Genomic DNA, 13,544 nt, shown 5'->3' with positions numbered 1-13,544 from the left:
AAAAAAAAACTTGTTGAAAATGCCTAGTGTTTGATAGCTTATCAGATATTAATTGAATTTTATGTCAGAAAAACATACTACATTGTTTAAAAAACGTAGTGGCTTTGCCCATTATATATTATCTTTGTTCGATGTTTTCTTTTGAAATTTCTCGTTTAACCATGTTTACACCCGTTTCTAAAAATGGTACAGTCCACTCTCCTTGGCCGCGTTGAGTTTATCCATCAGTGGACAAGTGGTCGTGAGAATGGGACGAGAAGCGCTGAACAAGATGAAGTGGATGATATAGCAGTAGATTCATTTATCTTTACTCGAACAATGACTGCTTTACAGAGTCGGTGGATTCCATTTCTACTTTTTTCACGTGAGTTTTTTTTATGTAATAGTTAATATCGAGGATATATAACGGTATGCAACAGGTTGGTCCCCGAGCGCAGAAACAAAATGCGTTCAGGTTTTGTTTTTAGTCCTCCGAGCTGAGAGTTTGAGTCTTTACGACTAAGTATAACTTTATATTATTCATATACTAGCCTATATTATATTAAACGCAGACGTACATTCTGTTTATTCTCATGCATGCTTCTCTGATAATATGTTTCAGTGTGCTGTGGTCGCTGATAAGTTATTGTGCAGAGTGTATGTAATACTTCAGTTCAGGTTTGTCATGTTCGTTGTGGAAGTCCAGTTATCTAGACAGAGAACATGTTAGTCAGTAAGGAAGACACAAGAATGTCCGTTTGCTCGCCTCCATGAGCTTATTTTAAGTCGCAGTCTCACACCTAATCTTGTTCAGTTGGAGGATCTTGTGTGAGACACTTGAGTCTCTCTGCTTCAGTCTCTCTGCTGGATGAGGCTTCATGCCTTTATATGAGAAGTGAAGCGAACTGCGGAATAACCAGTGGTCGGGTCAGGTGACTGAGATTAAATATGAGATTACATTGCTGTATTTTCTTCATGGAAGATATTTGGGCGCCTTCATTGTGACTTGAATACTGACCACAGAAAGCTCTTTTCTAACAGGTTAATATATTAAGAGTTTGGCACCGGCACATGTCCTGATAACGTGGCATTCCTGTAACGGTTTTGTTGAAATCTCTCATACCTAATTGGATATTCATGGACAACTGGGTTTATCTTATTGGTGGGACTTAAACGACCCCCTCCTGGTCTGGGTTTTTTTGGGTGGGGGTTCTCCACTACACCAAACAATGAGTCAGACCAGCAACTAGACAAAGGAAGAGTCTGCATGGCCCCTGCATAAAAATGTAGAGAATGGAGTTCATGTTGGTGGTTTGCTTAATCCTGATGCTTGTCCAATGGCGTGACAGTTTTGCCAGTTTGTTCCTTTTCTAGTTTTTCAGTAATCAGGTTGGAATTTGGGGATGGCCTCTTCCTCTCCACAGAGTGAATTAAAGTGAATCTCACTAGCTCTCCAGGGAGTAGTGCCACACTCATACACTCACCCCACTCATACACTCACCCCACATACACTCACCCCACATACACTCATGTAGTTTCCTGTTGGTTGGGAAATTTAAGACGGGAACCACCCCTCCATGATCAAACTCACAGCAGCGTGAGGCAGAGTTTGACTTCTCTCTAAAATGACATCTCTCTACCACTCCACGCCTCCCACATAGCCAGGAATTTCATTTCTCTCTCTCTCTCTCTCTCTCTCTCTCTCTCTCTCTCTCTCACACACACACACATACACACACACACACACACACACACACACACACACACACACACACACACACACACACTAAGCAGATCCACCTCCCTGTGCACTTTTGATTCTGTCCAGCTCACTGTTCAGTAATCACCCACACACAGCTGGACAAACACACCCTTTCAACCTCAGACACACACATACACACACACACACATGCACTCAGAGGAGGAGGAGATCCAGATGTTTTTAGGTGTTTGTGATTTTGGGTTATCACTTCTCCGTCTCTCACCCTGATCTGCTGCTGATAGTGGGTTCCTCTGGTAACAGAGATTGTTGTCATCCTTCCTGGCTTGTATCCCACAGAAGTAACAGCTTATACAAACATTTACAGAGAGCTTGATATCATCACTGCATGCTGTGAACACAAAATTACTCAAATAGTTAGGGAATGCTGTTTTATTTTAGATTTTTGAAATACAGATTATCTCATTGCCAGTTATTGTTTAGCAGAAATTTTCTTCTGGTTAGTCAGTTTCATGTATAGAAAGGCAACCAAAGAAAGATAATCATATATGCATTTGCAAAAAGCACCACATTTGTTGTCAACATTGCATATAAAATGCTCTTGTACATGAAGGAAGATGCAGGCATGAGTTTTTGCTTCAATCAAATATAGTGGCATCACTATATGAACATGAATTAACATCTGGCGTGCGCTCTACGACTGTGGCCCCGCCCCCTTCTCTTCCCTCAGTGTTGAGTTGCGGCGGTGTGCATGTGATGGTGAAGGACAAGAAGAAGTTTGCCATGCTGTTCTCCTCCGTGGTCCTGCCGTGCCAGTACAGCACCCATTCCAAGGAGACCCCTGTGGTGCAGTGGTGGTACCGATCCTACTGTACTGACCGCACCCGCGACTCCTTCACCTTCCCCAAGCTGCTGGGCGGCCAGCCGGATGGCAGGGGCCACCTGGACTGTCCCGACACCAGCCGCACCGTCCGCATCGTGGCTTCCCGACAGGGGACCTCGTTCACCCTGGCCGAGCACTATAAATCCAGAGACATCTCCATCATAAACAGTAAAGAATCCTTGTACTTTCTATTACAGTTGAATAATGTTAGCAGTGAGATTAGTTTCTGGAATGGACATTCAATTTGACGGTTGACCGGAAACTGGGCTCTCTGTTGGTCCTCTGTGGGTGTATGTAGTTCTGTTGAAGGTGGAGCTTATTTCCAGCGTTACAAGCACCAAGACCAGTAGTGTTAACACAGCTCCCATTGGCAGGAGGTAACCAGTAGAGAGTAGAGTAATACTAAACATAAAGACTGGGAAACGAAGGTTTGGCCTGGTCATTTATTAACCAGGGATGTCATTCTGGCTTTCACAATGTCTGAATGAAAGGCAAACCAAACCGTCTAGACTCCATATTCAAAACACCAGTCAGCGGGAATTTGTATTTCATGATCATATTCATTTCATATTGCATTAGCAGAAACCTGACCAGATTATTACGCTGTTGCTAGTCTTGTACTATTCTTAGAATTCATTCAAAATCTAGAGGCAGCAGTCAAAGGCGGAGGTTTCGTGCGTGATTCGTCGGGCGTACAGGAAACAGCAGTGATTGTGCTGTGCTTATCCTGTTCTCTTTTTTCTGTGGACTGCACAATGGGCAGGAGCTGGCGTTCCTGAAGACTCACCCTGACCAACCTCCCCCCCCAACACTCGCTATCAAAAACAAACACTCCCCCTGTGGCCCTACTGAACAAAGACACCCCCCCCCCCTTTACCCACACTGCAAAGCCTAAGGTCGTTCGTGCCAGATATTATCCATGATTATGTCATGAATGACAAAATTATGCTGGAATTCACGAGGTTAGCAGAGATTTGCGATGTTTTCAACCGCCGGAGCAGAATCGGGTCATTTTGTACGGTCGGAGCCATACTACGGTAGTGCAACCGCAGGGCCGGTCCGGATGCAGATGCTAAGGGAGAATTTGTGGCTGTTACTGTCCAGATGCGGAGCTGCACATCGGGGAGGTGCAGTGGGGGGACAGTGGCGTCTACACGTGCGAGGTGACCATCGGTGACGATGTGGAGGGTGAGACCGAAGGCCGCATGGAGGTGCTGGTGCTCGGTGAGTTAAACCCGGCCTCCGCATCACACACTGCAGCCTGCAGGTTCCAGGTTTACAAAAGACTCTTTAAGCCAAATGCGAGGTAGATTTGGAGCACATTTTACTCATGAGTGTGGAATGAAAGGCTGAGAAATAGATAATTTATGTGAAATGATCCACATTGTCCTGCAGAACTCGTTTGGTCCTTTCCAAAGCAGCTGTTAAATGGTCTTTGATGGCCTTTTACGTTTATGTTTGTAAGATACACTTGTGGCAGTCTCTGAAAGCAAAGGGCCCAGTAAATGTTTAATTTAGTAAGTCGGCTTTGGAGTTCAGAGCTGCATTGTGTATTTAGGCGTTGTCTGTTGTGTCTACGAGAGCTCTCAGTGCATAGTTTTCATTTACAGCATGGTCTACATTCCTGAGTGCCCTCGCAAGGGCGGCCGTGGTGACGAAGCAGCGATACACGCCTCTCCACGGGGACCTGCTGCTTAATAAGAGGCAGCTTTGTCCTCCGGGCTCAGACCCGTCAGAATCACGCGTCCCAGGATTATTGGCACTGCGTTTCCCAGAGTCACGTCTCCACCAGACAAAATCTAAATAACTGTTATGGATATGGACAGTGGAAGGCGGATTTAAGCCGCCATTGCTTCTTTTTTTTTTTGCAGAGGTCAAGCGACGCCAGGCCGTCTTGTTTATTACCCTGCCGTGTGGAGGAGAAAATGAGGAGGGAGAGATATAGGGAGATGGTCAGAGCTAATCTTAGCCGGGAGGACTGGAGTGTTAGGCGCTCTCGGGACCGGGGCAGTCCACCGTGGCCGCTGAGCAAGCACGCTGTAATAGGATTAGGAAGAGATGGGAAGATTGACAGATACATTCAAAGAGTGTTTGATGGGGTCGTAGGATCGCTCCAGATGAAACTCGCTGTTTTCCCGATGACTCGACTTTGGACTCTTTCTCATCTGCTTCGCTCACTGTTGATTCTCTTTGCTCCAGATCAGACCTTCTTACCGGCAGACCTCCTGCTAACACTCCTCACTCTATTTCAGTCAGTTTTTTATCTCTCTCCCTCTCTCTATCTCTATCTCTCTCTGTACCCCCCCCTCTTCGGTTACTGTCCTGGGCTGTTTTACGAGGTTGCCAGGCGGGAAGGAAATTCTCTCCCTGCTCCATCAGAGAGCCCCGACCCCTGACCTCCCCCTCTCCACCCCTCCCCATCCCCCACGCTCTGCTAACTCAGCACGGCGGCTCTATTGACAGGCTGTTTACAAACCCCCCCTCACCTTTAGAGGAGTTCCGCTTGGGATGATAGGGGGAGCTGCTTCACCAAAAACACCATCGCACTTTGCCGGCATGGCATACATTTGAAAGCATGGATATCTGATTTGCATAAATAATAAAGTTCAGTGCTCCAGAACAGTAATTAGAATTGAATTTGAATTTGAGCTGCCATGAGGTCCCAGTGAGGCTTCTATTGAAGGGGGGGGGGGGGGGGGGGGGGCTTTTATTACAGCCCCCCCCCCCGTGTGCTAATGTGGAGGTTTATTGTGAAGTGAGATTGAACATTAGTCTCAGTTTACACTGTGGGAATTATGCTTTAACTGTGGCAGTTTGCCAAGCATCTACAAAGTGCACTCGGAGTAAATTGCACTGTATGTGTGAGGCAACCCAAGCTTTCTAAGGCAGAGGGTTTGAAAATGGACCATGGCTAAGTGCTGATTGGACAGTGCTTCAGAACACCCCTATCTCCAAACAAAGCCAAAGCCGTTACTATGGTGATGAAGCCCCCCCCCGCCGCCACACACACACACACACACACACACACACACACACACACACACACACACACACACACACACACACAAGCTCCTTGCTTGGATGGCCATTGAGTCCCAATAACTAATTCATCTCCCATAATCCTTTGCTCTCTGCCGCTTGGCCTGCTGATTGGGTATCCACCGGTTCTGCCTCTGCTCTCATCTTCCCTCTTCCATGTAGAGCAGTGGTTCCCAAACTTTTTCTGCCATGCCCCCCTTTAGTAGATGAGAATATTTTTGCGCCCCCCCCCCCCATTACTGACTAGGGATGTGTTGAAAACTTACAAAAACAATAGGTTCACAACTTTGGTTAAACATGAAAAAAATAAACTGTAAGAAACCTTTTAAATGGTTCAAGAATTCTAAATATAATTTTAAATAAATAAGGAGATGAAATAAGAGAAACAGCAATACATATGCGGCTAGTTTGCAAGCGCAGACATCACGCAGAGCACAAAGCATGTAACGGCCAGAAATATGTGTAGGCTACTGTCTCTTTAAGGGAGCGAGTGGAGCGCGCGTATGGAATATTGTTTTTTTTTAGCTTTCTGCCGTAGACCGAGTCAGACCACTGCTCTTTATTTTATTTCTGTAAGTAACGCATTAAATGAGCTTTGGACAACTCACCAGTTCATGTATGAACAGTGAAGTATTGCTGGAGCCCAGGTTTATTTTGGTCAACCAGCAAATAAGTGGAATACCACCAGCGCGAGTATTAAGGTTGAACTAACTCCGAAAGGCAAGCAGTACAAGCATAGAATTTGACTGAATAGATCTGTTTTTATGGATCGGTCACATTGTCCCCGATACCCGATCTAGAATTTTTTCAGATATTAATATCGGAATCGGTGCATCCCTAATTGACACATGTGCACGTTTTACTTTCAAGCTCCGCGCCCCCCCTGCAATAGCTCCGCGCCCCACCTAGGGGGCGCGCCCCCCACTTTGGGAACCACTGATGTAGAGATCTGGATTTCTGGATCAGGCTAAATATAAACGTTAACTAATGTACAGGACAGCAGTGCTCACTCCACTGGGATAAGCATAACACTAGTGGCGCTCGGTGAAGTTTTAGATTACACGTCTTTGCAGACTTGTAATCTGTAATCTTTGCAGTAGACAGACTAAGCTCATCCATCTAGAATCATATGGGAACTTTTATAAATGATGCCACATTAGTTGTACATGCTCTTTGTATGTTTAAGCCACAGTTAAGGAGTTAATGCACGTACCAGTTGCATCATTGGACATTAGTTGGATTTGAAATATGTTACTGCAGCTATGCCTTAGTCTAATAATGACCCTTTAGATAGACTGCACTTAGCTTAGGTTAGTAGATGGGTATTACAGTTGTTTCAGTGTTAGCAGAGGTCTCACCATGTCATAAACTCTTTAGTGAGGTTTAGGTTGCAGACATGTCTTGTCATGCTTTGTGATGTGCGTATAACGTGCAATAGCGTGTATGCCTGTGTGCATGTACAAGACATGTACCGTGACACTGGAATGTTTCACTAACACGGCAGCCTGCTAATATTAGTCACCTTGCCAGTCAGGGCCTTTAACACCTCTCCCCTGACTGCCATAAACACACACTCACACAAAACGCACTCACACAAAAGTAAAATTGATCTTAAAATACTGTATATAGCATCCAGAGTGGATTTCATAATCATGTTGACTGTCTTTGGCAGTGCTGCTTAGCAATAAATAACACATATCCTTAAATGTGATTCCTGTTCATTCACCATGACATGCACGACATGATTTTTATATGTTTACAAATCCTCTATATCTTTTCATCATTTACATTCCTGTGTATGATCAATCTTGTTTCATATTATAAGTAGAAAATGTGACAGTGAAAAAATAAAGGAAGTAGTCACGCTAGTTTCAGGCAGTAATTTTTTAATTAATAAAAGGTGCACTAACACAAAACATGTGACCATTCAAAAGCAAAACAATAACCAGCAGTCAACTGATACAAAGACAATACATATATAGACAGAAAAACGACCCTCAGGTGGTGAACTCCCTAATGGGCCACGCCCCCCTGAGGGACGAACACAACTCAACAAAACAGTACGAACACAAATACTGCCACTGCTGACAGAGGCAGCCAGCAGGGGGCCTCTGTACCGTGACAGAAAAATCAATCAATTATTAGACTAAAAGCAACCGATCACCAGTGATCCTTTCTTGGGACATTTCCTACGTTCCTGCTGGGTGATTAAACCTACATGAGCTTCCCAACCCCTCTGACCAATTATATGCTTAAACCCCCGGCTTCTGACCCTGACCTTTCACCTTTCAGCTGCTGCTCACCTGTGCTCCTCTCCTCTCTGCAGGTAAGACAGGTGCGCTGGATGACGTCCTGCCTGAGTTTGAGCTGGAGATTATGCCAGGTACAGCAGTCACGGCCGGTCCGTCCTGCCGCACAACATGTCTCCTTCGTTGGTAGCTAGTGTAACCGGCTTCGTTAGCAGCTAGCGTAACCGGCTTTCTCCTCACCCTTGCTCCTGAAATCGGCTTATACTGATTTTTGGTTGCTCGATCAGTTTCTACCAAAATCAGCTTCTTTCTTTTGTCAGAAAGAAAAGAACCCTGCTCATTTGCACAGCCGCCTAACAAAATAACTCTAGCCGGCGTTAGCTGAAGAGATATAAGTGCTCCTTTTAGCGAGCATGTCAGCAGTCACTTGGGATCTGATTTGAGACGATGGCCGTTGTTCGTTTATCTCCCGTCCTGAGGAAGTGCACGATTAGTCCTGAAGCAGGGACTGACGTTACAGATAAGGACCTAGACAGGAGCGCTGGGACTGAATCGTTCTGGTTTTTTCTCTGTTTTGGGGACTTTATGGGATGTGCTCACATGGTGATTTCCTACATATATAGTACATATACTGTCCTAATCATATGACGCTGAGTCTGTATAATATTTAACGTTCACATTTGGAAATATTGTAATACCTGGTTAATCATCTGAGGAAAGCCTACTGTTGGGAAGTCATTTTTCTCTTTCACTTTCCCTCCCATTGTGTCTTTCAGAGTGGGTGTTTGTGGGATCTGTAGTCCTGGGTGGTGTCCTGCTCCTGTTATTGATTGGAGTGTGCTGGTGCCAGTGCTGTCCACATTCCTGCTGCTGTTACGTACGTTGCTGCTGTTGCCCGGACACCTGCTGCTGCCCAAAGCATTGTGGGTAATCAACATACACATACACATACACACAGACATGGATGAACAAACACTTATTGGCCTACTTCCTTATATGGTTACGCATTGATGTGGGCTTTTGTCTTAAATGATGATCTGAATTCCTCCTCCAGTGTACGAAGCAGGGAAGATGGCTAAGGGCGTACAGCCTCCCCAGATTGCCGTGTATTCTCCCTACTACATTCAGGGGGTCCCCATGGTGCCAACTGGTGTCCAGCCCACAATGGCAGCAGTGCCCCCATCTGTGGAGAACAGTATGACTGGAGGTGAGTGAGAATGGCCTCCATAACCTGCCCTGTATGCACATATAGTAGCAGCAACATGGACTTCAAAAAACAAAAGAGCAGAGTGTGTGATTGGATGTGGAAGTTGTCTATGTTAATCGTAACATGATCTTGGGTTCCTTGAAAGGTGCTACGTAAATATAACCTCATGAATTCATTCATAATGGTTTAAGGAAGCCAAGCTAATTCGTTTACCACGCACTAAATGTACGTTGTATGTTAAATGAAGGACTTGGTTACCTTAACAGTATACTAACATCATCAATCATTACCGTGTATGTGATGTATTGCACATAGCAAACAGCACATAACAAACTCATTCGATGCTTAAAAACCTTCTAATATCTTACTAATTCCACACTCATCTTCATTAATGTAAGTGGGCTTTTGTCTGTCAGGGAACAGCAAGTGTGGAGATAAAACGTGTTGTATGTTTTCAAGTAAACTGATAAACAGCTACTCTCAAATTCTTAATGAGCCATTTGAGTGTCTAGTTAAGCCTCAAAGGGACAGAATTAAGTTAGTTCATTATCCTAGTCTATATGGATCATTACTAGATATTTAATGTGGCATATATCTGTGCTAATTGTGGTAGTCTGGGCACAGCTGCAACACACAGCATACATGTGTATGTGCGTGTGTGTGTGTGTCCACAGTACGCAGTGGCTATCGTCTCCACGCCAGTCAGGGTCAGGACGTTATGAAAGTTGTGTACTACATAGAGAGGGACCTGGCACAGTTCCACACAGCCAAGGGCTCCGGCCTCCCATGTAAGCATGTGTGCAGTTAGCATGTTTCTGAGCCGCCAGTCCACATACGTGCGTCTGAGTGTGAGAGACCGAGAAAGAGTGAGCTCACAGGGTCACTGACGTCTTTGGTCAGGCGTGTGTGTGTGCATATGCAATATCATGTAATATCAAGAGTCCAATTTCCATCATCATCGTCATAATCAGTCATTATAATTTCCATTTTCACGTGGACGTGACTTGTGAATTAATGGTCCTTACATTAGGTCACTGAAATCAGTCCATTGATTTGAGATCAGTCCATTGTTTCTATCCATTATTGATTTATATCTGTACATAAATATTCCTCCCTCCATAATTATTGTGTCAGCAGCTCGCAGCCTATCAGAATTGAGCTCCCTGCACGAGGGTGATGTAGACTTCAGGCAGACCTATCGGCAGGTGCAGAAGAAAGCTCTGCCACCAATTGGTGACGGTGATGATGAGCCACACCTCCACACGGTGTCCACAGGTGCTGATCTCCGGTCAACACGCTATCAGAGCACACGCGACGATGAGCAGTTCGGCAGGTACTCTTTGATTTGTGCAGATGGTGATGTTTTCATGGTGGTCTTACGTCCCATGCAGTGTGGGATAACTCACCGTGACTCCTTACAGGTGGAACTCGCGTTCCGAGTACCTGCACAGGAAGGCCTTCGATGGCAGGTCCCGCGCCGGCTCCCTGGACGAACTGGAGGAGTTTGCCCGGAGCTGCGGTCCCCGCGGAGGGCGGAGGGGTGACCTGCGAGGACCTCCGCGAGATTTCGAAATGGAACTGAGGCCACAGGACCCACGGCCCGCGTACCGGGATGGGCCCCGGCGTTTTCGTGACGACGACGATGGCGGAGACGAGCGGCACCGGCGCAGCCCTCCTCCGTCACCGCGAAAGAGGCGTGACGTGGGCGGCGACAAACGGTTGGCCACCCGCAGCCAATCGTACGATGACGCCTACCTCGCCTCCCTGCTGGAGCACAAGGCCAGGGGGCGGGGCGAGCGCAGTGGGTGGGGCGACGAGGACAGCGACACGCCCTCCAAAGACAGCTCCAAGAACAGCCGCTCGCCGAGTTACCGGGCAGGGGAGGACGACTCCTTGCCCCCGTACTGTGAGGTGGAGCGCTATCGGGCTGAGAAAGGGGCCGAACGGGAGCGCTATCACACCGTGGAGAATGCGCCACGGCCGTTCTTCTACACCCGCCCCGGACACGCCGCCTCGCAGACCCTGCAGGAGCACAGGGAGGACAGGGAGAAGCCCAGGAAAATGGTGAGTTACCTGTAGGAGGCTCCGCTCCATTCAGAAGCAACCTCACCAGAGACTTGAGGGGGAGGACTGCAGATGCAGCCCTGCAGAGTGGGGGTTCAGAGTGGGGGTTCAGAGTGGGGGTTCAGAGTGCGGGTTCAGAGTGGGGGTTCAGCCCTGCAGAGTGGGGGTTCAGAGTGGGGGTTCAGAGTGCGGGTTCAGAGTGCGGGTTCAGAGTGGGGGTTCAGAGTGGGGGTTCAGAGTGGGGGTTCAGAGTGGGGGTTCAGCCCTGCAGAGTGGGGGTTCAGAGTGGGGGTTCAGAGTGGGGGTTCAGCCCTGCAGAGTGGGGGTTCTCCACACACTTCAAGACAGAGTCGTGGAAGACCTAAATCCTAAAGATGAAAGAGAAGCACGAAATGCAACTTCCATCCGGAGTTCCTCAAAGCGTCAGAGACGAGAGAAGAATCGTTCATACACGTGGGTGTAGATTCTCAAGATTAGAAGAGCAGTCAAACCTAGAGACAGAGAGACGTCAGGAGCAAGATGTATTAAGACATTCAAGTATGATGGTGCTCATGTATCAGGTATCTGCTATGACTAACAGTCGTGCAGTAATGTGCTCTGTGAGAATATATGAACTGGATATTCTGAGGCCTGTGTTTGCAGTTGAACTACTTTCACACATGTATATAACTTCACTATTCCAAACTGAAGTATTAAATCGTACATATATAAATATATAAGAAGAGAATTTCTATATTGTTACAGACCTAACCTGTCCAAATAAAATCTTTTTTTTGTATATAAATCGTTTGGGTGTCGGTGGCAAAAATTTTGAAGACTTACTGTTTATGGGTTTATACATTACATTTGTCATACAGCATGTTACTAACAGACATTACTAATGGAGCATGGCTTACTACCACCATCCCCAGCCTCACTAATCGTGCTCTCGCTGCATGTGTGTGACCCCTCTAATGTGTGGCTCTTGGTGTTTTTTAACAGACCTATCATCTAAGCAGAGACTCCCTCATTGTTTGAAGTCATGGCCGAGGTTCCTCAGCACCAGAGTAGCTGCTGTTCTGATCAGGCTGGACTCTTAGGGGAGCGTTCATCGGTCCACATGGACACACACGGGGTGCTATGAACCCAGCGACGCAGCGCACACTAGGCACCTAGAGGAACGCGTTCACTGGAGCTACACACAATGCAGGCGTGTGTGTGTGTGTGTAAAATGCATATTTATCACATACATGGATGCGAATTCCCAGCTATCTGTTCATCTCGTTGGTGTTTACCAAAGGAAACTGGTTGCTTCCTCAGTTTACAACTTCACAAAACCGCTGAAGACTGAAAAAGCCTCACAAGACTGTGTTTTTTTCTAATAAAGAGCCCAGATCTTTTGTTTAGCTTACGTTATGTATTTGGATGCTGGCCTTTATTATAGTTTTGCACTATAGAGTAAATTTTCATTTCAGTGTTATTCAGTTGACCTTTGAGGGCAGTAATGAATTACTTTTAATAATGTGCCACTTGTTTGAAATAATGATTGTTTTGATATAAACCCTTATTATCTAATGTGTGAGGTTTATGTGTTTGTTTAATAACTTGCTGATACCAGGTGTTTACTAACGATAAAATATGTATGCTTCTTATCTCATGTCAGTGTAAACTACTAAATATACATATAACACACCCCTTTATTAAGAAACACACAATATTATATATATAGAATATCACAGTGACTTCTTGGTACTGGTGTTATACAATACTAAGCCACATTTTGCAGTAGTGAATTTGTGGCCTATTTATTAACGCTTCCAAACCTAAGCAGGAAATGGACAGGAAAGGATGGTTGTCCAGGAAATAAGATTTCAATAGGAGGAAGCTGTGTGACATCGGGCCTCGCAGGTGTGCGTACAGCTTCATATGGACATCACCCCTCCGCTCCAACATATTTTATTTAAAAGCAGGCCTTTAGAGAAGGAAATGTTTATATGGTAAACATCCGGACTGTGCAATAACGTGTGATATGCACAGTATGATAAAGGAGCGTATATAATACTGGCGTAACTTGGATTACTTACGACGTTTCACGTCTCTTCGAGGTCCAGGCGAGCGATACACCGCCACCTAGTGGTCGTAGCTATAAAATGACGGAACATCAATATGTACTTTGACCCATCAAAACAAACAAAGCTCATAGGTTTACTTTACACGGACACGATACATTTAGCGTTACGAATTTAGCGACTTTAGTAGTAGGCGAATAAAGACAAAACGTAAAGTTTGCTTTGGCGAAGCTCTTGTGAACACCTGTCGATTGGTGAGAATAGTGAGCTCATCTTCAGGGGGAGGGGAAGTGAGCTGGACTGGGATATAACTTTACACCTGGAAATAGTGTGACCTCAAACCGGGACACTTTCT

The 13,544-nt window shown here is 45.8% G+C and overlaps 1 protein-coding gene across 6 annotated transcripts; it reads left to right on the top strand.

Annotated features, from left to right (window-relative positions):
- Positions 1 to 246: 246 nt before the first annotated feature.
- Positions 247 to 12,695, top strand: ildr2 (immunoglobulin-like domain containing receptor 2). 6 transcript variants are annotated; one of them, XM_077001503.1, is made up of 10 exons: positions 247 to 364; positions 2,430 to 2,750; positions 3,687 to 3,806; positions 7,948 to 8,004; positions 8,647 to 8,793; positions 8,925 to 9,077; positions 9,752 to 9,865; positions 10,215 to 10,410; positions 10,499 to 11,141; positions 12,123 to 12,695. In XM_077001503.1, exons 1-10 carry the CDS (start codon positions 319 to 321, stop codon positions 12,156 to 12,158), a joined length of 1,833 nt encoding a protein of 610 aa, XP_076857618.1. In that variant the 5' UTR covers positions 247 to 318; the 3' UTR covers positions 12,159 to 12,695. The 6 variants fall into 6 exon arrangements, with proteins under 6 accessions (XP_076857618.1, XP_076857617.1, XP_076857623.1 ...); XM_077001502.1 differs by having other exon boundaries at positions 10,212 to 10,410; XM_077001508.1 differs by lacking the exon at positions 7,948 to 8,004.
- The last annotated feature ends 849 nt before the right edge of the window (positions 12,696 to 13,544 follow it).

Source organism: Brachyhypopomus gauderio, chromosome 4 (genome assembly GCF_052324685.1).
Source record: "Brachyhypopomus gauderio isolate BG-103 chromosome 4, BGAUD_0.2, whole genome shotgun sequence".
Taxonomy (NCBI): domain Eukaryota; kingdom Metazoa; phylum Chordata; class Actinopteri; order Gymnotiformes; family Hypopomidae; genus Brachyhypopomus; species Brachyhypopomus gauderio.
Note: the sequence above shows the minus strand (reverse complement) of the source record. Positions and strands in the feature narration are given on the sequence as shown.

What these genes read in the sequence shown, in the direction of transcription:
- ildr2 (XM_077001502.1), top strand. Translation starts at nt 319, where the DNA reads ATGACTGCTTTACAGAGTCGGTGGATTCCATTTCTACTTTTTTCAC. An exon ending in CATGGAGGTGCTGGTGCTCG is followed by an intron (nt 3,807 to 7,947) that starts GTGAGTTAAACC and finishes TCCTCTCTGCAG; the next exon opens with GTAAGACAGGTGCGCTGGAT. An exon ending in GGGAGAAGCCCAGGAAAATG is followed by an intron (nt 11,142 to 12,122) that starts GTGAGTTACCTG and finishes GTTTTTTAACAG; the next exon opens with ACCTATCATCTAAGCAGAGA.